This window comes from Camelus bactrianus, chromosome 15, assembly GCF_048773025.1.
Source record: "Camelus bactrianus isolate YW-2024 breed Bactrian camel chromosome 15, ASM4877302v1, whole genome shotgun sequence".
Taxonomy (NCBI): Eukaryota; Metazoa; Chordata; class Mammalia; order Artiodactyla; family Camelidae; genus Camelus; species Camelus bactrianus.
Window position 1 is genome coordinate 59319790 of NC_133553.1, and position 26774 is coordinate 59346563.

General features: G+C 38.2%; 1 protein-coding gene across 3 annotated transcripts in view; it reads left to right on the forward strand.

Annotated features, from left to right (window-relative positions):
* Positions 1-526: 526 nt before the first annotated feature.
* The window catches only part of UGP2 (UDP-glucose pyrophosphorylase 2), a 48941-nt gene continuing 22693 nt past the window's right edge, over positions 527-26774 (forward strand). The window contains exons 1-3 of one of the 3 annotated variants that reach the window (XM_010951916.3): positions 527-666; positions 15566-15693; positions 16518-16625. In XM_010951916.3, the coding sequence (XP_010950218.1) occupies positions 15580-15693; positions 16518-16625 (222 nt within the window). In that variant the 5' untranslated portion in view covers positions 527-666; positions 15566-15579. Of the gene's footprint in view, positions 667-1324; positions 1697-2013; positions 2038-15565; positions 15694-16517; positions 16626-26774 lie in introns of those variants that run through there. The other 2 variants (XM_010951915.3, XM_010951917.3) reach the window with 2 other exon arrangements.

Below are 26774 nucleotides of genomic sequence, written 5' to 3' on the forward strand. Positions count from 1 at the left end.
AAGAGACTTTGTGTCTACTAAGAATGGCCGGGTCGCTCTCGGGAGAGTTGCTGTGGGAGTGCTCTGGCTCCGCCAGACAGATAACTTCAGTCTCTGGTAAGCGGAAACATTTTTTAAGGACTGAAAAAACAAGCACTCGTGCTTCAGGTTCTCTCCCTTGTCTGTGGAAGGTTGGGAGTCTTACTGGTGAAACAGTCCTTTCCCAGACGCCAGAGGTGGGGCTCCTACGCGCGGGATTCCGAGGCTGGGCTCAGCGCCCACCTCCGCCGGGCTCCCTCGAGCCGCACACGCTCCGCCCCTGCCACCTCCGCGCGTCTCATTGGCTAGGCCCCGAATCCGCCTCGGCACCTGACTGGCGGCTGCGCCTGTCTGTCTGCGCCGCGGGGACATTTCCGCATTGAGGGGGGCTGCTCCGAATGGAAGGGGAGGGGAGGTGTTTAGGAGAAAGCGGGGGCTTTGGGTGTCGGGATCCCGCAGCCAGGTGGACGGAGGGGGTCAGCAGCTGGACTGCAGCTACTAGCGGGGGTTTCGAGGTGTGCATGTGTGAGGGGAGCGGGGGAGAGAGAAGGGTGCCTCAGAGGTGACATTTCTCTCAGCCTGCGAGCCTTCTTCCCAGGGCGCCATAAACGCCCCCAATTTCCCAGCTGCTAAAGGAAAAGGAGGAAGGTGGGTCTCCGTGGCGGTTTGGGGAGGGGCCGGGAAGGGCTTCCCACCACTCCTTGGGCGGGTGTGTTTTCCTCTCCGAGGCGTGTAGAGCCCCTTCCCCTCACCCGCAGTGTGGTCCCGGAGGCCGAATTTGGGGTTCGAAAGAGCGCAGAGCAGAAGGGACTAGAATTTGTGAGGGGAGGGAAGGGCCCTCCGGGTTCCCTGGCTGTCGGACTCGGGGCCGCACACGGGTTCTCCCCTCGGAGAGGCGCCCTGGTGTCCGCTGCGGGGGAGGGGCGCCGGAGGCTTCGGCCCCTCGCGAGAAGGAGCGGCGGCAGGGTTGCTTGCTGCGGGGAGGCGCAGGGCTGGAGGCCCATGGCCGGCTCGCGCGCCAAATTCTTAGCGCCTCCTAGTCCCGGGATATTTATGGGCTGGTAGAAATGGTTGCATCGTCCCTCCTTGCCGGCTTCCTCCGCCTCCCGACCCCTGTTTGGGCGGGGGCCGCTGGTGACCGGGGTTTCCCGGGGAACCGGCCGGAGGCTGGACGGCAGCAAGGGGAGGGGGAGCTGGGGGCGCGGCCAGCCAGTGCCTGCTGCCGTCCAGCCCCGGAGGGCGTGGGGACCCGGGGGCGGTGGAGTAGCCGCTGTAGGTCCGCCTCTTTCATTGATGAAATTTAAGTTCGTGTGATTTTACCTTTTCCGGGAGTTTCCAGATGGCCCTCATTTGTGTCAGGGGTGCCGTGTAGGCTGGAGTTTCAAGCCGACTCAGTCGCACCAAGTTTCTGTCTTTTGGCAGTGGAGGAGGTTTTCCTGGGTGTTTTTTTTTTTTTTTTTTTTTTTTTTTTTTTCTCCTTTGAGGCAGTTTCAGTCGCTTTGCATAAATACTCCCTTAAGTGGCCAAACCTAGGAAGAGGAGAAAGAACTCGTCGGTTGTTAAAGCAGGGGTGGAAGAGAGACCTGCCTTATAGCGTGACTCCTCTAGAAATTTAAATATATCTATATAAACGCTAGAGTACTTTAATAAATCCCTAAAATGTCCAGATTTGTACAAGGTAAGACACGCTTCTTCTTATCTCCCGGGTTGCTTTAGCAGTACCGAATTTGGGTACTGGCAGTAGAGAGGTTGGTGGGTGGTTTGGAAGTGGAAATGTTCATTTGAGATACTATTTGCGAAACCCTTTTCGTTAAATTGACATTTGAGCTGTCTTGAGCTGCTGGGTTGGCGTTTCAGATGCGTATAATTTATCACCCTGTACTCTGATGCGTATAGTTCTGCCTCCCTGAAATCAGGTTAGTAGCACTCTGGCTCCCCGGGATAGTGGCTGTAAATGATGGTAAAATAGGATTTTGGCTGTTGATTAATCCCTGTTCTCTTCTCCTGGTCGGGGTCCAGGTAACTCTGTGGGTGCAGTCGGGAAGGGGAACTGAGAGGGCTGAGGAAAGGCAGGTGGGTTTTGCCAGGACTGTTGGGGAAGCTTTAGTGTTCTTAGCTTCTCCGTTTGTGTGTACGTGGTCTGAGTCTCAGATTCATTTATTGCGAAACCGGGAGTAGCTTGTAGAAGCTGGAGGTCATTTCAGCAGGAGAAATGACTTTGCTGCATTGCTGTGTTTATTTTTTTTCCTTCTTTGAAATCTGGAAAGATTATTAAGGTTTCTTTGAAATTTGAAAATTGCCCTCTAAATTCTACACGTGTGTTAAAACAGGTTCAGGGAATTCCTCTCACCAGAGTTAAGCAGTAACGTTGTGTGTGTGTATGTGTACACATTGAAATTGGTGCTACCTTAAACCTCTGACACCAGTTTGTAGCATACACTTGCCTTCTGGTATGCAAGTAAACCCTTTTCTTGCAGACCCCAGAGTGTGAAAGCTTCAGCCATCTTGCTGAACACACAGCTAATAAAGTTCATAACCACTTAATGTGACTCAGTAAATGTAGATGTACTTTAAAAAATTGTCAGTAATTGCCATCATTTGACTCTGAGCATAAAAATGCCCCAGTAGGTTTTACATCACTTTATTAACTTTCTTTGAGTTTTGTATAATAAAGAAATTTTGACTGTGTATTATTATGAAAACAGATGGGACACTTGTGTCTCCCTTTAGAAATAAGCTCAAAAATGTCACTCGTCATTAGACTTTCAAATTCATGTTATGCCTTGTATGTGGTGAGAGATGTTTCTTATGTTCTGATTGAATAAATGTCTTAGTCAAGAATAGAAAGTAGAGGTAACTGTTAGAAGTTTGCTGATTTTGTTACAACAACAAAATTCAGTGACCAGAAAGTCAGTATTGCAAGAATATGCTAGAGAAAAGGGGACAAGTCACTTCTCTTTAAAAGTTAATAGTATTAGTTAAACTCCAGGTGTTCCTTGTTGTTGTGCTTTAGCGTCGCTTACAGGGGTGATACGCATTAACTGATGTCACGTTCTTTGCTGTTAATGGCTAACTGTTTTCAGGATATTCAAAATCAAATGACAATACCTGTGTATGTTGTTATTCCTTTCTCTTGTCATCCACCTTTTAACAAAATAAGCTTTTTATCTTGGAATACTTTAAGATTTATTGAAAAAAAGTACATATATCAAAACTAAGAAATTATTGTAGGTACATGACTATTAACTACAGACTTATTCAGAATATTTTTCCATGATTCAATCCAGTGTCGCATTTAGTTGCCATCAAATTTTGCTCTAACTGGTAGTTTTCCTTTTAAATTGGCAGTTTTGCATGAAAAGAAGACGGCTCTCCCCTCACCGGAAAAAAATTTTTAACAGGATTTTGCGCCTGTTTATCATTGTTTAAATTTGTACTTCATGTGTAAACTCTCTCTATGTTTAGCTCTGCTGCTGTTATAAGTGATACCCCTCATTGGCTAGTAACTCTGCTGTCTCCACAGATCAGTTTTTAAGTGTAAGAGTTGGAATTTTGTTTTTGAATTTTTTGGTAGCAGATCAAATTGTTTGATCTTTGCTGTAGCATTTATTGATATTTCCAGTCATTGTCCCTTAGCTTGTGCCACTTCATAAGGAAAGATTGAACAAATATTAGGCCCCTTACCTATTTTCATATATTGTCTCATTAAGCTTCACAGGAGCCCTGAGAGGTAGTAGATTTTTATCATAACCTTACAGGTAAGGAAACTGAAGTATCTTACCCAAAGTTCACAGCTAGTAAGTGCTGAAATTCACAAGTAAAGGTTCTAAGCTTTTGTCCTTTCCAGTACCTTTTGTTGCCTCTTACATTAAAAACTTATCAGAAACAGTGGCTTCTTTCTCCAACTAGACTGTCAGTTCCCTGTGGGCAAAGATAATATTATATCCCTGGGGGAAATACGGTGTCTTGAAGTGGTGGGCTTAGTAGTTTAGCCTACATTTTTGGTTGTAGTTTATTAATAACACCTCTGACAGAAATGTTAAGGAAGATAAAAGGATGGCCCTAGGTTTGAATCCTGTTATTAACAGGTGGTCTTAGACACACAACTTTTCTGAACTTCAGTTTTTTCTTAAATAAACATTGAGTATTAATATTTATGCCACAGGGTTTTTGAGAGGCTGAAATGAAATGAATTATATGAATGTACTAGTCACATATTAGATGGCCAGTAAATTTAATTTTTCTTAAAATGGTGGCTTTTCAGATAGCATTGCCATCATAAGTATAACCACATGTCATCAACAGAAACAAGGCACTGATGATGGTCCTTTGTTTTCCTTTTCCAGGTTTGGTGTTCAGGCCTCTAGCAACTTGGGAGTTGAGATATATATATATATACACACACACATATATATATAAATATATATATAAAATATATTTAAGATATCTTATAAAAATATAAGATATATTTATATATATATATAAAAATATATATTTTTTTAAGTGTTGGAGTGGGAGGGGGAAAGCTTGAACAGTGATGTGAGTATACAGTTGGTGACAATTTTGTTTCAGTCTGGTCAAAAAAATCATTAGCTCTTAAAATATACGTTGCACTATATTGGGGTTTCTCATGCATCTCTTATGGTGGGCACTTGAAGTTCAGAAGATCTGGTTATTATACCTGCATGTTGTGCACACATGTTTTTGAATGTCCTGGAACCTGGTGTTGCTACACTTGGCTTAAATCTCTTCCTCCAAATCTTGGCAGTGTGCTTTATAGGAAAGCTGGGCATTTCCATTCTCAAGCACTTTGATTATCAAAAGTTATTAGGTAGAAATATTCAGTTACTAAAAATACTTAATGGTGATTGGCAGGAGAGTTCTCAGTATATATTCTTTGGCCAAAAGGAGGTTCAGCTTTTGGGCATCTCCCAAGTCCGTGTTCCTCAGGCACTTAGGATTCCTTCTTACAGGAAGGCTCTTTAGTGGAACTATAGCATAATTCCTTAGCTGATGCATTCTGCTCTCAGGTCACCTTCTGCCTGCCTGTGGAATTATATCTCCATTTGCTAGTTTTCTCCACCTCAGGGGTTGTTGCAGGGGGCCTAGTTATTCTAAATAAATGAGACTGCTAGGTGAGTGAGAAGGGGCCTCTTGTCACAGTTGGAGGTACCAGGGGTCATCAGCAGCTGTGACTTTTGCCAGGTTTGTCAATAGATGCCATTTGTGATTTTGCTTTTTAAAAGTTCTGAGCCACCGGGTAATCTCCCTGCATGATTTGAAATTTATAAATGGCACTGGGCCTATTGTCATCTTGCCAGCTAAGGCTGTTACATGCTTATGCTATAATATTAGAGGAACTTTTTTTGGAACTGTTTATCTAAATTATATAAAAATGTCCCTTAATATTCTTAAATTAAGATACTTATATTTCAAGAGAAGACATTTTAGTACCTTTGTGTCACTCAAAAAAGTATTAGAGGCCTGTCAACGTTTCTATTGGGATTCTTTTATTAAGACTTTTTAGTGATTCCTGTTTGGTAGATGGCAGCTCACCAGGAAGGATGAGCTGAGCTAATTATAACTGGAGGGGTCTCAGATGAATACAGGGATGAGATGCATTCTAGGGCCTAGTTGTGAGGGTCAGGCCTAAGCCTGGTTCTTCTCAAGTCCTAAGACCAAATTTAGCTTGTTGTTAATTATTTAAATGATTAGGATGTTTTCAGCCCAGGGGATTGTGGCATGGATTTGAGGCAGAACTAGAGGTAGCAAAGCAATGACTAATGCACACTCCTCATTTTTTAAAGATGTAGGTAAATTCATTATATTTCTAGAGAGGGATGTAGTTAAATTCAGAGTCACAATTATAAATGGAAAATTAAAAGAAATTCAGTGTTGAACTGATGAAAACTTTGACTTTTCCAACATGGATCTTGTAACCTCTATGGTTAAATTGTCTTTGTTCTTGTTAACTGGGTCTTTCTTCTAGTAAAATGGATGATTTTCATTTTTGGAAGCCTACTCAAGAAAAAAAGAAATTGACAAGGGATGTTAGAGAAATAAGGAATATTAACTGGTACACTTCTCAAAAGTGCCATTCTAATATGATAAATTGAGAAATAACTTTAAAAGGAAATTAGATGTTAATTTTGGACTGTAGGTGTTTTCTTGTATTATCACCTCATAGAGACCATTCTGTGTATTTATTTTTCTTCATAGAAAATTGTAGTGACTTTATGAATTGTAGTGACTTTAATTAAAATAATGGGATACTTAATTTGTGTGAGGAACATTAGTTAACCTAGTAATAAAAATGTTATGTAGTAATAAAAATATACTGTAGTTTTCTAGTTTCCACCAAGTTGAATTTGGTACTTTTTGTGGAAGTGCAGGTATTAGGAGTTCCCAGAAAGTCAAATATATCATTACTGAAAAGTTAATATAAACAAATATTTGAAAGTCAAACTAACTCTGGGTTATATGTAAAAATAAATGAGTTGACTGAATTAACTTTATGTAATATAATTCATTCTGATATCCAGAATTTATGCCAGTGGAGAAAATCCAGCAGTATTAGAATAAAATTGTGGGGGAGAGCCTCTGAGGGTTTGGGATTTAGTGAATGAGGAGATACGATTCACTTACCACACTTTTGTTTGCTTGGGATCTCTTTAGAAGCAGAATTCTTTTAAAGACAGGTTTCCTTTTGATACAGACTGAGTTTTTTTGTTTTTGTTTTTCCCTAAACTATCATATTTTGAACGTGGTGTAATAGTGTTTGAATTGTGGACATCTTGGTCTTGGGTAATTTGATTGTCCAGGGCATGGTGACTTTTAATTGTCTTAGGTCTCTAGAATTCTAATGCCAGGCATGCATCTTTCTATTAACAACTTATTAAGTTGTCTAAAGAAAATTAAACTTTATGTGTTTTTTGATTGGGCTTATGTGTTGGAAAGGGGATAATACTCCATTTGCAAACTGTTTCCCAATTCTCTTGACTGGTGGTGCAGGCATCTCCTTTAGTTTGTTGCAAAGTAATTGTCTGGGGCTCATATTTTTCCTCTGCCAACAGTCCCATTGTTTATTTCTTTCAGTCTTTGCCAAATGAAATCGATTGTGCCCCAAACCATTTTGACAATTAAGGATTGTTTTTGAGAACCATGGAGAAATTGGCTGTGTTGTCTTAGTTAACATAAATAAACAACAAAATGTTTTGTTTTCCAAGCCCTTGCTAGATATTTGTTGGATTTTTCTTATGTAAACCAGGAGAGTTCCCAGTTTTTCTGTGACTTTTACTTAGATCTTTAAAATACCCCACTATTGATTGTATTCATGTATATGAAATAGTCACATTATGCTTAGTCTACTTTTTCATTTGTTAATCACCAAATTGTAAGAAATACTATTCTAGGGACACTCACTTTAACAATAGTTCCACTTACTCTTTGGTTTGACCACAAAGGTAATTTAAGTTTGTGTTTTCCTTTGGTTGCTGCCCTGGCAAAGAAAGGCTGATGTGATTTTTCGTTTATGTTATAACCCTGCATACAATTTTAAAACTTCCAAAGAGTGCAGGAAAACAGAAGAACGAAGTATTGTGGGTTCATTTATGCCAATGGTAAAATGCTTAGCCCTGGTAATAAAATATTTATAGAGTGCATAAAAGCTTTCTTCGATTTTTCATTGCCCAGAAAATAAACAATATAGAAGGAAAAGTTGTAGAGCGTAAGAGAATGCTTATCCTGATATGTAGTTTTCACCTCACATAATAACCTCACTTAATAGACATGTTTCAGTTTTGGCCAGTTTTCATTCCAATTTGGTGGCATACAGCTGGGAGGTGGTAAGCTGGGTAAATGCACTGTAACAGAGAAGGGGGAGAACTTCCTCCAGGAATGAGAAGCAGGGCACCAGGCAGCAGGTTTGGATCCCTGCGTGGCACTGCCCTTGTGTCGCTAGGCAAGTCAGCATCTCTAGCCCCTGTTTCATCTCCAAGATAAGAGAATTGGACTCACTGACCTTAAAGCCTTTCCAAGGGCAAAATTTTTACCTCAGTGCACATATATCAAATTACAGGGCAGGCCTGTCAAATCATGTTTTGGTCCTTGATGATGATTTTATGTTATATTCCTTTTCTCTACTCTCAAAAAATGGGTGTGATAGGCCCTTTGGCCTCTTTATTATCCATTAAACTTAATGCAGAATGATACTATTTAACTAGTTGATACATCTCCTGAATGTTCTGTTTTCTAGAATTAATATTTTCTGTTTGTTTTAATTTTAAGAGCTACTTTGTTGTATGAAAGCAAGGTTAGTCTTAATAATTAATGAGAAGTCTGGTTTATGTATGAATTCTAACAGTTAAAACATTTTTTTATGCAAGCAGCACATGATTAGCAAAAATATTTTTTTCTTTTCCATTATGGTTTATTACAGGATATTGAATATAGTTCCCTGTGCTATATGGTAGGACTTTGTTGTTTATTTTATATATAGTAGTTTGTATCTGCTGATCCCAAACTCCTAATTTAAAAATCTTGATTCTCAAGTAGCTCTGCATATTCAGTGCTAGAACAGTTCTCAGAAGTCTGGTACCTTTTTATTTTTGTTAATCAAAAATCATTTATTAAGCATTCATATGGCTGTTATCTGTGCAGGTGTTACGATGTTCATGGCTGAGTCATTTAAAAGTCTCTGTAAATGTAAACAGCCATACTATAGTTTACAATCTAAAATAATGAATAGTCAATATTGGCTTTAATACTGAAAGATCACATAAAATTGTATAAGAGCAACTAATTGATTTTTCTTTGATTGAATGACAGCAACTTTATTTTTCCATATTTTTCCTTAATTAAGCTAAATTTAAATATATACATTACCCAGTTTTGTTTCATCTCAAAAGTTAATGGAAACATTATGCTGACATTTATACAGGATAATACAAATTGAAAGGAAATTTAGAGGTCATTTTGCCTAGACTACCTACCAGTTTGGAATTTCTTTGACCACATCCCTGATACTTGACTGATTAATGAGCCTCTATTTAAGAAGCCTTAGAGACTTCAAGTACTGAAGACACAGTCCATAGTTTTCTTAGCCTTGCTTCTCCATGACCAGAAGTCATGGCTCTTGGACGCTTACTCTTTGACCTTATCAGGTACTACCTCCACTAGACTGAACTCTACCTGCTTTATCTATACCCAGCATGTAGCTGTGTCATAACAGGCTCTTACTCATTGATGAAATAAACATTGCTTGAGTATCTACTGTGTCTCAAGCTCTGTTTTATGAACACATTGGGAATACAGGAATGAGCAAAATAGTCATGATATATTCTCGGGTATTGTTGGGTAAGATATACATTTAATAAATTTTAGAAAGTATTATGAAAGGAAGTTCCAAGGATCTACCATGTGAGCATGTAATGGGCAACCTTGTGTAGTTTAGAAAGATTTCTAGAAGGAGATACATTTAGACTGAACTCTGACAATTGATGTATTAGTGGCCGGTCAAACCACTACTATGAGAAGTTAAGTCTTGATCTCTAGTTTATTTACACATTATCAGTCGGGTACCTGTACTGTGCCAGGTGTTGAGATAGATGTTGGAAAAAGAAAGTTGAATAACATTATATGGCTGTGCCCTTAAATTGTTGCAGACAGACATCTAAGCAAAGAATTAAAGTTTTAGGGTGTTTGATATAGTACAGAGGCAGGAGTGATTTAAACTTCCATATAACAGATTTGTGATAGAAAGGAAGTCTTTGAATGTCTGTCACCTAGAACACTAGGAGTGCCACCCCCACAATAGCAGGTGCTATTCAATCTCGAATTTGAGCGTTTGGAGGCTAAGGTATTGAATGATTCTCATGATTTTGGAATTCACAACTGGGCCATTAATTTCTATTTTCTTCTCATTTCTGCCTGCCTTTCTCTAAAAGTGTTGGATGACACTTGAGATAATGTGTTTTGGAATAGTCTTATTAGTTAGGATGCTTTTAATTTCATGGAGCAGAAAAATACCAGCTCAGTTAGCTTAAAAACTGAGGGACTTGTATCACATGATTCTTGAAGTAAGATATTCCAAGGTTGATTAATTCAGTACAAAGACTGCATCAGTCTTTTCTTCCTTCTGCTCTGCTGCCTTATTCTTGGGTCAGCTTCCTTCAAGGTCACCAGATGGCAGAAGAAACTGAAGGTGAGGGGTGGACACATACTCATTATATTCCAGGGAAAAGGTACTATTTCTTCTCATGTGTCTCTTTTCAGTGACAAACGCCTTTCTCCAAAGTCCTTTGGCAAACTATACCCTTGTTGCTCACTGGTAGAATCGTATTGTTTCCCATTTAAACCAATCCCTGGGAAGGCTTTAGACTAATCTGGGCCTGATGCCATCTCTGAAGCACATGTGCTTGGGTGGAGGATAGGTGACAGAATAGCGTAGGGGTAGGAAGAAGAATGATGTGTGTGGCTGCTACTAACATGTTCAGACAAATGGAGTATAATCTATATCAGAGCTACTCAAGGCAATACTAGAAGCATTCACTTATAAGAAATGCATATTCTTCTCACTTCGGACCCACTGAGTCAGAATCTCTAGGAGCTGCCTAGGAATCTGAGTTTTAAACAAGCCCTCGAGAAGATCTGTATGCATATTAAGTTTAGAAACACTTTTGAAAAGTCACAAATAGAGTAGGAACTTGCCACCTTCAGGCGTTCTGCTTTAGCACTTTCATGAGCTTTGCTTACTCAAGAAGTGCTTAAGCTTGGTTTTTAAGATGTGCCTGGCTAAGGAATTTGTATTTGCTTCCCATCAAATGAGGAAGAGAAGAAATATGATTGGAGTTGCAGTTTAGGGGAACCAGTCCATTCTGCTTGGTACCACCAGGTAGAGTGAGAGGTGGGCCAACTAGTTAGAAAGCTGTTGTCGTCATGACCAGGAGAGTGAAAATGAGAGGGAAATTAAGGTAGCAGCAGTGGTAATGGAAAGCAATGAATGTAATGGCGATTCAATTAAGAGGTTTGGTATTGGAGTGGATGTAACGTGAGGGCAAAGGAGGGAAGAGCCAACTGTGACTGAGATTTCTAGGTCACCTAGGAGTGACTAGGAGAATGTTAATACTGTGGGGGGTGGGAAAGGGAGGAGCAGGCAGCGAGATGAATTTAGTTTAGATGGTGAGTTTTGTTTTGGGCATGTCGAGTTTGAGGTACCTAGCTAGGTATCCATGTGCAAAAGGTCTAGAAGGTGGTAGGGAATACGAGCCTGGTGCTCAGGAAAAAAGATCAGAATGAGAGACACACATTTGGAAGTTACCAGTAAGGAGATTGATAAGGGAATAATTGAGGGGGGAAATGGTCTGGGGACAGAATCTTAGGAAACCAAGGAGTAGGAGAAGAATGGAGTATTCTGTTATGGAAACTGAGGCATGGTTAGACATAGGGTAATATTGGGTCGTTGAGTACAAAGAAGAGCTTTTCTAGGAGGACTGTTCACAAATAACTGAGTTTAAAGGACCGCAGTAAGAGCCCAAGAGAGGCTGACTAGTCTTAATTTGTCATAAATCTGGTCAGCATATGTCCTCAGCTTTAGTCATGGTTATTTCCAGTTGCCCCTATGCTCTTAGAGTTTTATACTTAATTGGGTCACAAGTCATTTCCTGGTTTAAGATTAAGTGAGATCTCCAATCCTTTGACTTTGGTTACCTGTCAGTTTGGGTTTCCAAGGAAGGTTGGGACTGATGAGATCTCATGAGTGGTGGGAGGTGGCCTGGGGGGGACTCCCCCCAGTCTTTGTTGCACTCAGTGTTCTCTCTGGCCTGTACATCGTGAGGCTGGCTTTCCACTCTGGAATGTTGTTTTATTTGTGCCAGTGTCAGGGTGTCAGGGAAGGGTGTTATGTATACTTCTCAGTTGCTAAAAAGGATAAAATGAAATAAATACCCTGAATAAAGAAATGAAAGCAGTCACTTGTTAGATTGAATGTCTCCTACTTCTGATTCTATTGTTTTCTTCCTCCTCTCCTCCATTCTCCCTTTTTTTGGCTCCAGTTGGATAGGGGAAAGTCCATGATGTTGAAATTTTATTTCTTGTGACTAGGAAGGAGTTAGGAAATTGGCATAGGGGAAAAACTTCTTAAAAAAAAAAAGCTACTGCTTGTTCTATCCCAAATTGACTAAATTGTAATTAAATCAACTAAGACAATTCTAATAAACCCAGTTTTATGTGGTAGGGAGCTTTCTGTCTGTTCCATTGGGCATAAGAAGACATTCTGATGAGAATGCTTTTGGAGGAGGGTGTTATTTGGGGATTTTGTGCCAAAGATTAAAGAGAGCCAGATAGGAGGCAAAAATGAGCAGGATATTTCTACCTCAGTGAGGTGGAGTTGGACTCAGAATAAACTGGCTTTGCTTCCAGCATTAGCCTGCTTCTGTGACCTTGGGTAAGTCATTTAACTTTTCAGCCTCAGTTTCTTCATCTGTAAAATGTTGAGGGTAGTTAAAATGCTCCCTCTCATCTCGAAAAATGTTTTGATTTATGACTGAGGTAATGAAATGTTTGATTCCTAAAACACTGTGTAAATTAGAGGGGAATCAATTCTCTATTGCTAGGAAGTAAGGAGGGACAGACCATCTTAGGAGGTTAGAAATCTTGCATTATTCAATGGATTCTTTAATTGACCTTCCATTAGAAACACAGCTGCCATTGCCAGAAGTGTAACTTGAGAACGTTAAGTCCAAGAAAGCTTCTAAGTTCTGTACTTCTTTTCCTATCAGAAATTCCAGACTTTTCTTAAAAAATTCAGGATGGATAAAGAAGGTCACCATAAAGGGAAATGGTTTCTAGCACTGTGCTTCCTAGTCTGTGCAGGTGCTTAAGATAGACTCTTTTCTTGATTAAGCATACTTCGTTATTCTTGAAAATTCTTTATTCCTTAAAAACCCTTCCTTATTCTTTAATCACTTAAAATCAGAACTTCACAGTAGCACTTTGCCCAGGGGAAGTGGAAGGAACCAGCAATGGAAAGGACGGAAGAAGCTTGTTGGAAGCAACGTTCTTTTGTTGTAAAAGCTGTTCAATTTGTAGAGGGATAGAAGGAATACAGATTGTTCTTCATTTGCATTTGGTGCTGTATCAGACAAATGAGAGGAATAAAGGTTAGGAATATTGCACAACTTCAGTTTGAATCTTTGTCTGAGTTCTTTTTGAATTTGTGTTTGAAGGTTAGACCTGCCGCAGCTGGCAAAGATCTCATGTAGTATTAAATGTGAGTCTTTCAGGCAGTCTTTCTTTGCTTGTCTTTGTAGGGAGGTTAGTGACATGGGCTCTGTGCATTTTGACCTTAAATTGTACATTGATAGGCTATTGTTCTGCAGAGGGAGTCTAAAGATTGGACTTTTTTTGGACTGTTCTCATGTCTCAGACAGTTACTGTAGTTATTCTGAAACTTTGTAGTTTCATTTAGTTTTATCTCACTTTTGGTATTTGCCCAGAATGTAAGTTAAATGTTTTCATCACTGTTTTGTAGGAATGTGACCGTGCATGCTGGCATTAAAGATCTAACTTCAACAAAGCAGCAAATCTTACAGATCTTTTTGATTCTAAGAAAAAATTTATTTTAAAGTCATTATATAGTTATTTCTTGATGTATTTTTATCCATCCGTGTCACAGAGAATCAAACAATTCATGTGTTCGAGGTTTGAGTTAGTATATTTTTCTGCCAGATTACTTCCTAAACATTAATATGGGAATTGGCTTAAAGATCGGGGGAGAGTTATCACAGTTATACATGGGGTGACAGGGTGTGGGACTTAACCTGTGACAAATTTTAAATTAAAGCTGTTAGCCAAGGGATGGCATGTATGTTTGATGTCTAGTTTAAAATGTTCTGTAGGAATTTTTAATTACCTGTTATAGTTACACCAACATGCTCATCCATTGTCATCATTTTTCACAGATTATAATCAAATTGCTACTTACTAGTTGAAACTATATCTTCAGGTTGTTTATGGAACATGAACATGAGTGTTTCTTTTGTTTCTTAGCTCACAAAGAAGTTATTTATGAACCACAGTTTGGGTCATTTTGATATTTTACTGGAATCCATAAACTACCTTTAAAAAGAGCACAGTTAGAAAACTATGTTAGGTTTAGATTAGATTGTGTGCTTTCACCAAATTCTCTTTTTTCCTGTTGGATTTCAATATGATGGAAACTATAAATTTTTTTTTGAAGAGCTGTGTTAAATGTCTCATTTGTTAGCATTTTTAGATGTTTGGAAGAGTCTGTCTACATTAAATAAATTGCCTCAGGAGTTATATATTTACCAATTTTTAAAGTAATTGACTCATTTCTGCCCTCAGAAACATCTTAAAAATATTGATTATAACTTTTAATTCTGTCTTTGTTTCCTTCTACCCATAACAATGAAGATAACAAATGAAGGAATTTATGATATAAGGGAGTGTTTCTAGCTATATTGAAATGTGATTTTGCTAAATTAACCAACATTTGTAGAACTAATTACCTATCAAATGAAATGTTTGAACATAAGCTTCAAAAATACATTTATAAAATTGAGTTATGTATTGAAGATAAGGGAGGGTGAACAATAATCTGATTGTTCTTTATTTTATAAGAAGTAGACAGGGTAATTGCTGCCTAGATGACAAAGTGTGTTAAAACAACCTGTGTTGGCATTTTCCCCCCAAGGTACTTGGGCCTGGGATGCTTTATTTTTCTGTATGTTTCTATTTTTGTTTCCATCTAACAGGCATTTCTGTCACTTTTAGTGAGGTTTATCTGTCACAGAGGTGCCCAGCTGTGCCAGAAGTCTTGATAGTCTTGTCCAACACAGATAAGCATTGAAAAGTCTTGGCTGAAATTGGGGACCAGAAGCAGGGAGATGACCCTGTGCTCTTTTCCTTAAAATGAAAATGCAAAGTGCCTGGAAAGTAGACGCACTTTGGAACTGCCACTGTCTCTCAAGGGGTTCTTCTTTCGTGAGGAATATGAACTGGTGTGGCTCCTTTTCTAAAATGGAAAGAATTTCTTAATTTTTTTGTCTGGCCTGGAGGAGAGAGGAGTCTTCTGCTTCAGTTGCCAAATCCCTTCAGTTTTCTTATGAGGCAGCAGTTCCATAAGGGCATATACCGTGAAACATGCCCTTATTAACAGTATTCCAATTGTTCTCTTTTTTTCCCCCAGCTTTGATGTCTGGGAGGGAAACATTAGTATAGATGGAACTATATGCTCAAATGAAGATTAATCCTTTTACTTCCACCCACCCCCATCTCCCCCCCAGTGTTTAGTATTGTAATAATATACTAGTAAAGCATATAGATGTAGCAGACAGTCAGATTTGAGCCTATTTGATTATCTGGTCCCAGCTAGTTGAGACTGCTGAAATCCTGCTGCAGGATGATGGGACCAGAGGACAGAGCCTTTTCATTTGCTGGCACACCAGAAATAAATCAGTTGTGGCTTACCAGCTGTTTGAATGGCTGTCTGAGTTTTCAGTTTGTGGTTTTGTATTTTTGTTTTAAGATCTTAGCAAAGCGATGTCTCAAGATGGCGCTTCTCAGTTCCAAGAAGTCATTCGACAAGAGTTAGAATTATCTGTGAAAAAGGAACTGGAAAAGATACTCACCACAGCACCATCACATGAGTTTGAGGTAAGGACCATACACTATTTTTCGCTTTCATACATCTACATGCCGAGTTGTTATTGCTGCTACTGATCATCCAGCCTGAAATAGCATAAGGTGTAATGATACATTTTAAAAATTAGAATTGCTTAATAATTAAGCATTTTCAACATTTGCCCACTATAAAACCATTGCCCTTTTTTTTATTCTAGAAGTTTCTAAAGTCTAAAAGAATCAGAACAAAATTACAATTTATTCTGTTTTGACTTCACTGGGTGGAGAAATGGATACAAGTGTTCAGTTAAAATTGTGAGAAGTTAATTTATCAGCCTTATATTCTACATGCCTTTTCCAAAGAGCGAATTCGAATAGAACTGTCTGCTACTCTGACAGCTATGATAGAGGCTTCCCAGAAAACGTAGATGTTTACTTTTCTACTTATAAATCAGTAGATTATCCTTTTCATTTTCAAATTTTAATATGTACTCAGTGTATTGAGGTTAGCTGTTTTTTGTTTCTTTTTGTTTTTTTGGTGAAGATTAATCTTCAGTTAAAAGGAGGAGAGAAATACATTGTTGAGTAAATGTAGAGAACCAGTTGGAATTCCCATGGACCAGATGGTGTTCAGATTATGTGATGCTGGTGGGAGATGGGGAGATTGTTTGTATTCCTTTAAGTATGGTTCCTATTAGCTTTTCTTCCTCTTTAGTTTTAAATTGGGGTGTAAAAATTCTCTGTTCTACTCGATATTCTAAAGATATAAGAATTTCACTGAAAGATATTTTAAATGTATGTGTATTTTAAAAAAATCAAATATTAAGTAGTTATAACAATGACTTCTGTTCTCACAGCACACTAAAAAAGACCTTGATGGATTTCGGAAGCTATTTCATAGATTTTTGCAAGAAAAGGGACCTTCTGTGGATTGGGGGAAAATCCAGAGACCTCCAGAAGATTCAGTAAGTTTTGGATAAAATATGGGAAATTTTAAGGTCATGTTAGACACTGTTTTAGCTTTGGGGGTAGGGTACTGTAGGGTGCCTGTTAGGAACCATCACTCCAGACATTGAAACTACAGAATTGGCCATCTACTGCTTTCCCTTCTGTTAGGCCCATCGATCCAGTCCTGCAGAGGACTTATGGAAGTCTAATCTCCCTGTAACACTACCCCATAACTTAACTTCCTTGAATGTGAGGCAGTTCTTTTGCTCAGACACAGGCAAGAGCTTCGTTATGTTCTGTTCTTCCTTTTTATCTCTAAACTGTCTGATTTCTCATTGCCTGTAGGGTCATGTACAGACATTGTCAGCTACTTAAAGCTCTCTCTATGCTTTCTGCCCATCTTTATAGCTGTATTTCTCTTGTCTGCCTTACTTGACCCATCCTAGCATTCCCTTCACACACATGATATTTCCCTGCTTTTAGACTTCTGTGTATATTGTTTCCTTGGAATGCCATGATCTCGTCACCTGTCAAAATCCTGCTCATTCTTTGAGGCTTAGTCCAAATGCCTCCATCTCTGGCATTAACCTCTGGCAGAGTGCTGCACTGAAGAGTAGTGCAGTAGTATCAGAGGTTCATATTGTAGCTCTGCTGATTTTGAGCTTTGTGTAAAATGAGAAAAACACCAGGTGCTTTTTGCACTTCACAGGGTTGTTATGAGACTATTCAGAAACACGGAGACATGTTAAACTGTGAAACATTTTGCAGATGTTTATGTTTATTTCTATCCTGATGTGGTTCTTAGCCAGCCTGATTAGTAGTAGTTGTTTGTTTGTAGTAGTTGTTTGTATTCATGCACTGTCTTCTACTAGTCTTTGAGGCCAGGAGAACATTTGTCCTGAGTTGAATGATTGATCTAAGTGAAGTGATTATTTCAGGGACAGGTTTTGTTAACACACTGACCTTTCTTACCTTTCCTGTCAGCAGTTTTGATCTCTGTTGCTTGTAGCACTTTTCACTACAGGTGGAAAAGACTCGATAGAGTGGAATAGATAGTTTATCTCTTATGTATCTATAATCTTAGATAATCTAATATTAGTTTGAAAACAGGGCTGTTTTGAGCAGGAGTTTGGCAAGCTACTGCCTGAAAGCTATAGCACTGCTTGTGTTTGTAAAGTCTTACTGGAATGTAACTGCATGCATTCATTTATACACTGTCTCTGAGCTGATGGAGTCCCTCATACTTTTTCCTGATAAAAAAATCTTAGTTTCTGATGAGGAGTACTTTTATTCCTATATGTGAAAAATGTCTTTCAGCTGTTAAACTTTCAAAAATTATAAATTACATGTTCATGGTAAAAAAGAAAATAAACAAGCAAAAAAAAAAATCCCACCTAAGCATTCACTTTGAAGTGTTGAACTTAAAATTCATCTTGTCTATAATGCTTGTCAATTGTAGTGTGCATTTTTTTTAGGGTCTTCTATTTTAGTCTTTGATTTCCTTGGCCCTAGTGAATGTATTGTGATTTATTTTTCTGTTTTTAAATGGTATGGTTAATAACATTTTCTCCTGAAAAATTAATAGGAGAAATCTTCTGGAGCGGTATGTAATTTAAAAAAGGAACTAGTTGTAAATTCAGTCAGATTAAAAAAATAATGTTTAGGAGCAGGCCAAAAACTATAATAAAAAATTTAGGTGTTGTGTATTACCCCACTTTAAATACTTAATAATGTTGCTAGGAATTTATTCCTAGTTGAAATAACCTCACTCTTCTAATTAATAACAGACCTGGGTATAAAGGTATGATTTTCTACTTAATTCTTGCAGACCTAGGAATTTTTTTTCTCCTAGCAAACTTAACCTTTTGATGATACAGCCTACCTTGAAGGAAGGCACACAGATTTGTTACTTTCAATATATTTTAAGATTCAAGAATCTACTTTGCCAAAGGAGAAATCTGCCTTTGTGTGTTTTGAGAGAAGATTATGGTATATATATGGTAGGATTTCTTGGAGTGGGGATTGGAGAGTAGGAAAGGAAGGGAGTAGAGGAATCAGAACTACTGTGGATTTTTCCAGTTCAGCACCACCATTTCCAACAAGGTCCTGACAAATCCCCTGATAGTTACTGATAGGAATGCTGAATTGATACAGGAAAAAAAAAAAGAATACAAATAGAAAATAAAATTCTATATATAATTGATTTGATGAAGTATTTTTCTGTTTATAAAAGTATGTCATCATTAAAATATGTTTTTATTTTGAAGCCTAGGTTTTGAGCATCTTTTAAAAAATGTGTTTATAATCCCATGTGCCCCTAATGTTGAAGGTTTTGAAATGCAGAGTGCAGAGGCAAAAATAAGTTTGCTCTTTTAACCATGGGCTTCTTGAGGGCACAAATGTGTCTTATATTCTGTATGTTAACAGCTTTTGTAAATAGTTCTGAGACTACAAATCATGATTAGTGTTAATTCACCTTTCTTCCCTTATATTCCTCCAGCTCCCTCCCTCCCCACCCTCCCCCTCTGTGCCCACAGGTTATAGAGGTCTCTAGTTATAGAGATTATATAGAGATCAGTTTTTCTTTCAAAACACAACATTCTTCAGTAAACATAGGTTTTTATTTTTTAAATGCAGGTAATAGAAAAATTTCTTTTCTGTTAAGAGAATAAAGTGAGGGAATAGTCATTTAGAGTGATATTTCTCAGGTGAACCTTGCATCAAAGGTGTGCACATTGTCTTAACAAAGAATCTATATTTTTGTGTAAGAGTTGGCCACCTTGTTTTCTAAATAAAGTTTTATCAGAACATATATTCATTTACATATTGTCTACAGCTGTTGAATAGTTGCAATCAAGACCATGTGGCCTAAAAACCCCAACATAGTTCCTTTCTGGCCCTTTTCGGAAAAAGTTTATTGACCCCATTTTAGTGTATTTATTTTCAGACGATCTTCAGTATTTTTCTTGACTTCTTTGGTCCTCAGAATACTGATCTCAAAAGCCTTTTTCAATTCAGATGATTACACTTCAGGTAAAACTGCTTTTTCATAACTATTAGATTGGAGAATATACGCCTAGGTAGACACTGAAATTTTGTGTTATCAAGTTTGATTACACTTGCCTACTGTGTTGCATACTTCTTTTAGCTCTGTCAGTGAGTGTGTATGTATATATATATCATATATATATATGATTTGTTTATTTATTGAGGTATAATTAACATATAATATTATTTAGTTTCAGGTATACAACATAGTGATTTGACATTTGTATATATTACTAAATGATCACAGCAGGTCTAGTTACTATCTATCACCACACAAAGTTAATACTATATTATTGACTGTATTCCCCGTGCTTTACTTTACATCCCCATCTTTTTCTTTACATCCCCATGACTTATTTATTTTATAACTGGAAATTTGTACTTCTTGATCCTCTTCACCCATCTTGCTCCCCTCTCCCCTCTGGCCACCACCACACCACCAGTCTGTTCTCTGTCACATGTGTTTTTTGAAAAGCCCATTGAGTCCTTAGCTTATTGAATTATGGCTAAAAAGAAGAACCCACTTTATGGAGTTATGCTATACTTTACCCCAATTTTAGGACTATTAATTAAGTGAATGTTATAATCAAGATTGCTCTGGTATCTAACTACGTAAATAAAACAAAGTTGTTTAAAAATATACTAAGGATAATGTTTTAGACTAGCAGTGAGGGGCCAGTCAGCATGTACAGCTTCATTTGAGCACTTCCTTGTTTTCCGGAGAGGCCATAAGAGTGTTATTCCTGGTCAAGTTTAATGTTTGAGCTTACGTATTGAGGATGGAGAGGAATGGGAAACAGAAGAGGTGAGAAGGTACAGAGCCTACTCAAGAAGATTTTGGGGCTGACAGGTTCTTTTGAATCCTAACTTAAAACCTGTTATCATCTGGCTGGCCATGACCTCTAGTGATGCTAAAGTACATTATTGTGTATGTGAAAAATGTTCTCTAAAGAAGATTTTTTTTATTTAGATAGGAACACAAGGTCCCTGGTTGATTTATGATTGTCATTGTTCTTGTTTTAAAGTCTTTGAAAGGGTGAAGGTGTATTTGTGAATGGGGAAGAGTTATATAGGATCAACTCTGTTTTGTTTGTTTGATCTAGGTAGAGAATTGGCATGAGGAATATCACATCAGTGGGTATTTAGCTCAACAGACTTTTTCATTTTGCTTTATAGAATAACTGAGAGCTTTTCTTACTCTTACTTTATCAGTGTGAAAACTTTAAAATGTGTCTCTTTAAATGATATGGCATTCTGAGAAAGTTGCCGCGTATGTGTGCAGAGTAAAAATACACAGATTTTCATGTTTGTTTTTTGGAAGGTGAATCATAGTATATTGTGCAGCTAACACTGCACATTGTTTTGAAAGACTTACTGGAGGCAAGGATCTGACATGATGTGAAGATTTCCCAACTGTAGTCAGCAGCTAATGGCAAAACCATTAGAGACTTGTTTTGTGTGTGTGTGAAGATAACATGAGATCCCGAATGTAAAAGTATTTCACAAAAAGGAAATTAGTACTGGCATTTAAGGAAATGGTCCTGGGGACATGGGGTGGATACCAAAAAGTCTCATCTTTTCCATGACATAAAATTTTAGAATGGTAATATATAGAATTACCAGTGTAAGCAAATATACTAATACTTATTTAGCAAATACTGCCAAAGCTCTAATTCTCTACCTTTTGATTTTGTGATGAATTAGAGTCTTTAATTTCCGCCCTCCCCCGACTACCTGCCTCCACATACCTTTATATACAGGAACCTTATTTCAGGAAGGAAACGTGACTAAGGAAGCTGACCACAGGCCTGTGAGTCTTAATTCCATTCTGGTTACTTATTTATTATTTCACTTGAGAAATAGTAATGGTAAGTATGTGGCCACTTTAATGTCAATTCCATGATTGACTTTGAGAGACTCCAGGTAATAGTGTTGGACCAGGGTCTCTAACCACTGCCCCTGTGTCTAGAATAGGGGACAGTTCAGTCCCACAGAATCAAGCTCCTTGGGGAAAACCGTAGTACAGGGTATAGGTAGTAGTACCACTCTTTTGAGCATCACCCTTTCTTCCTCCCCAACTCCCAGCGTACATCTTTTTGGATCTTGGCTTAAATGTTGTAGGGCCCAGTACAGATCATTTTAGTGTTATACTCTCCAAGTGTATCTTTTATGTAGGCATTTTGTGTCTTATAATCAGATGAGAAAAATACATCTTGAGGGTCTCCTATCCCACATCTTCATCTGTGGTACAACTGTGAGGGAATTTCCATTATCTTTTTTTAGTATAGGACAGCTCTGAACCTACAAGACTGACACTAGGAGAACTTTTATAAAAAACAGGATGGGTACCCATGCTTACCTAGAATGCTTTCTGCCTTGTAATTCCTTGGGGAATTATTTTACTAGTTCCTTCTTATTCTAGATCAGATGTGGACAACTGACTCTCTGCTTGTCCCATTGTATAGCCAAGATAAGACTGGAATATTCACATCAGGCATCTCAACCCAAGAAGTCTCTACAGAGATTGTGGCCCTAGATAGATTTTTTTTTATTTATAGGTAAAACTGTATATAAATGGATATTTTTTGGAGTAGATTCCCTGGCTTTCATCAGATTCTCAAAGGAGTTCATGACCATGTCAATGTTAAGAAGTACTATTTTGGAATCTTATTCAAGAAACATTTATTGCGTGCCTCCTCTCTGCCAGGCACTAGCTGGATGGGGCTGCAAAAATTAAGTCTTGCCCCCTCTTCAGCATTTTGGCCTTGAGTTTGTAGAGGAGACGGATCCAGAAACAGCTACCTATGAACAGTGTGATAAGCAGTCCACTGGGTGCTGTGGAAGCATCTAACTGGCAAGGGGGCTCAGGAAAGACTTCCTGGCATTGAGGTAGACTCTTGGGGTAACCCTGAGGCAAGATACGGGGGAAGTCAAAGGCAGAAAGGCTTTGAGAATGGTAGGAGTCTAGAAATAACAGGCTTATAGCATGTAGCTTGTTCTCTGGTTGTGGAGCTTATGGTGGTGTGTCTGCTTCTCTGTGTCTGGAGCCAGAAGAAAGGCCCTGACAGAGGCAGATGCTGAGTCTCTGTCTGCCCTTGCAGCTCCTGTAACATTGGGCTACACTGGAGAAAGGTCAGAAACTACCATTTCCATTTAAGAGAGACACTAATGGTGGAAGATGGGAACAGAATTTAAAATCTGTACTTCATTGTATACCTCAAACAGTTTGTCTAGATTTTTCAACCCTAAAAAAGTCAACCCAAAATTTAAAGATGTTTATTCTACTGAAAAAAAATTTATTCTTGTTTCTTTAATTGTGATTAAAAAAAACTTTATAAGGTTAATCAGTGTTTTACCAATTAATAGTTTTTATTTTGGTAATGTTAGGTTGATTGAGGTGTAATTTACATGTCATAAAATTTACTCTTTTTAGTGTACAGTTTTGAGTTCGCAAGTGCATATAGTCATGAAACTACCATCACAATCAAGATATAGAACTTTTCCATTATCCCCAGCAGCTTCCTTGTGCAACTTTAAAATATGCTACCTCTTATATCCTTGTAAGGCTTAGTTTCTTTAAAATATGCTACCTCTTATATCCTTGTAAGGCTTAGTTTCTTAATGGCTTAAGCTAAGCAAATATGTATCTTTCTAAAATGTTGCCTTTCCCTTCATTCTCCAAAGGAAAAGCCCAGCCCTGCCTCCACCCTCAGTTTTATGTCATCTGGCCTTTTTTCTGACCTTTGTCCTCTCTCCACACCTGCCTTTCCCCACCTTCATTTTTTAGAGCTGCTCCAGCAATGTGAATTATATAATTAAACTAATAATGTACACTGTTTTAATCACTGGCTATTTAGTACCTTACTTAGAGTTTAAAGCTAATATACAGGATTTGATGTTAGAGGTGTCAGTTTTGTTTTTTAGGGAATTCAGGATTATCACGGTTACTCTGAAGCATCTTTTGTCCACAGACCAACAAGAGGATTGGCTTATAGGGGAGATGCAAGGTGATTTTAGTAAAGAGCTAGTCCTGGTCACAAAGGCAGATTGGCTTTTGGACCTCCCATCTCTTCCATTAGAACTCCCTTCCAGCTCCCTGAGTCATTTACCTTTGTTCTTTCTAATCCATTCTAAAGTGGAATGTTCTTTGAAAACTACCACTTTAGCCGACAGGGATATGGGCCGAATACCTCACAAAGGTGACTAATTTTATAATTCAGCTGATTTGATGAACATATATCTTTTGCAGTGTTCAAATTTTTTACCATCTGTATGTATTACTTTTGCCTTTAGCAGTCAAAAAATATCTAAAAGTCTGAACTTTCCAGAATGTCTATAAGAAAATTCTTGATTACAACAAGGTTTAGAGAGCAAGTTGGCACCTTCTCTTCACACTTGCCTCCTCCTTTGTAGAATCATTTGCCATCTGTAATCACTCTGTTTGTTTCTTGGTTTTGTCATTTGCATTTTCTGCCAGTGATTTTATTGTCATCTCTTCTCCGGTTTACCAGGTTTAAAGGACACAGTTGTAATGAGAGTATTACAATTTTAAATCTTTTCGGCATTTTGGAAATATAATTTTTAATGGGAGGGCAGTATGTATGGGATTTTGAGAGGCAAAACTATTAAGAGTAATAAACGAAATGCTATAGGTATAAATACATGAGAATTGAATAACTTACGTGTTTTTAAATAAGCTTTTAATTTTAGAATAGTTCAATTTATAGAACAATTGCAAAGATTCATTGTGTTTTTAACTAGAAACATTATACAGCTATCCAAGCTGACTTTTGTTACCTATATCCCATTTTTAAATTTCCTGCTGAGTCAAAAGAAGCACAAAATAATTAGTGAAAATGCTGATGGCATGTTTCTTCCAAGCTCAAAATGGAAAATAAATAAAAGATAGCTGAGAAGAAACACGGAAATGCCAGAGGGCTACCTATACTACCTATGACTAGACTAAACATGGAAAAAGGTGAAAGTAAGCCATTAAGCAAAGATTTCTATTTCTAGATAGGCTTGTTTAAGACAAGTGTCTTCAGTGTACATAGTCCTAAAGCCCTTGGGACACTGGAAAGTTTTCTGTTATTTCAAAAGAGCATGAAATAAACACCATTAAAATTTTTTGAAGCAGAGAATCTTTATTAAGCATTTTTCACCTAAAAAATTTATAAAAACCTATGTATGCAAAAGCTCTATATTCTATAATTAATGTTTATTGTCAGTGTTGGGGTGCTTATGAGCGGATGTACTGAATGCTTTATAATTGTGATCTCATTTAATATTCACAGTAGACCTGGAAGACAGGCACTATTATTATGCTTATTTAAAGAAAAGAAAAAACTGAAGTTTAGAGTTAGTAACTTGCCTAAAAGGAAGATCCCTGACGTGAACCTGGTAGTCAGGCTCCAAAGACCCGGCCGTTTGGTCTTTATCCTTCAGTAACAATAATGGAGCTCTTCAAGGAGTGCGACCTTGTCTTCATCTCGAGTGCACAGTGTGTGACGTACTTTATGAGCTTATCAGCAACAGTTTTAATAGCAGTAGCAGCATACATTTATTCAGCACTAATGTGTAAAGCACTGTTCTCAGCTTTCACATGTTTTTTCCTTTCATGATCCTCAAACAACTCTAGGAGCTCCCTATTACCAGTTTCACAATGGAACACTCTGAGACTGAGAGAGGTCGAGTTGTCCATACAAGTTTACTTAGCTAGTAAGTAAGTGGCAGAACCAGAATTTAGGCCCAGATCTGCCTGAGCCCAGGCTCTGAACCACTGTGGGATATTATAGAGCAATCGCCAATTGCTATCCATGTTTGAAAGGAACTTGAAAGTCATTAAAGCACGGCTTTTCCATCATTCCTACACCTTTCCTTGAGTAGAACTGTTGATAGGCTTCACTCCTTCCTTTACAGCTTAAAATACCTACTTCTCTTTGAAATTCTTACAGCAATATATTTAACAAATATTTATTCAATAGCTACTGTGTGGGAAGCATTTATCTCGGCACTGGGATACAAGAGAACAAGATGGACAAGGACCTCATACTCAGTGGAGCTTCATTCTAGTAGGAGAGAGAAAATACAAATGTGTAAATAAACAAGGCAGTTTTAAAGACTGATTTCCATTGCTGCTCTCCTGGTCCAGGCTTACTCTTAGCAGTCACATCTCCCTGGTCGAAGTCTTTGGTTTACCTGTAGTCACTATGTGAGTCTATGAAGGGTCTCCTTTATTCATTACTTTTATCCTACAGATTTATCAGATATCCACTATTTTAATTATTGGGAATGCAAAAATAAAGACAGTCACTGCTCTTAAACAGCTTACACTTTTGAGCAATGCTTCCCAACCTTCTCTGTGTTACGATGTACACAGAAAATGAATGGCATAAGTACAAGAGGCTGTTTAGCTGGGAGGAGGGCTTTTACTGCTTCAGGGTCTGCCCAGCTGCCTGAGGGCTTAAAGAAATCAACAACACAGACATGCAATGGCAAGCCAGTTTTGAATTTTCGGTTTAGTGTGCAGATGTGTCCATAAAGATATATTTATAGTACAACGGGATGTAGCTCTGAGGGTAGTTCCAGAGATAGTCACTCACCAGCTTCCGTCCTAGAGAGATGAACTGGTGTCTCCATTGCTTGGGTCTTCTCTTTATTGTCATCCTAAGTTCTTCTCTCACTAAGTGGAGTAGTTTGTTCCCGAGAAGTTTTTTATGTTTGTTCCCAAACCTGTTCATACCAATTACATTTTTTAATGACGTAATTAAATTTTATGTAAACTAATGAAACAGGCTTAAAAAAAGTTTTCATGAAAATTGAGTTGAAGGCTTTGGGAAAATCAGATAAAGATGAGTAGCCCCCTCCCCCTAAAAAGATATTGTTAAATTAGGTGTGGGGCAAGACAGGCATGAAAGAGTGAATAAATTGCAGAAATCTAAAATGATTCTTCTCCATGCACATTGTTTCACAACTGACCAAGTTCTTGGTCCACTCTGAAGAAATGAAAGTGGAAATCAGATAGTGTATTACTGATGTGGTTTATATAAATAACACAGAGCTCTGGTCAGCAGATCCATACACTACCTAGGGAAAGGATCTTTGTGAATGAATGTACT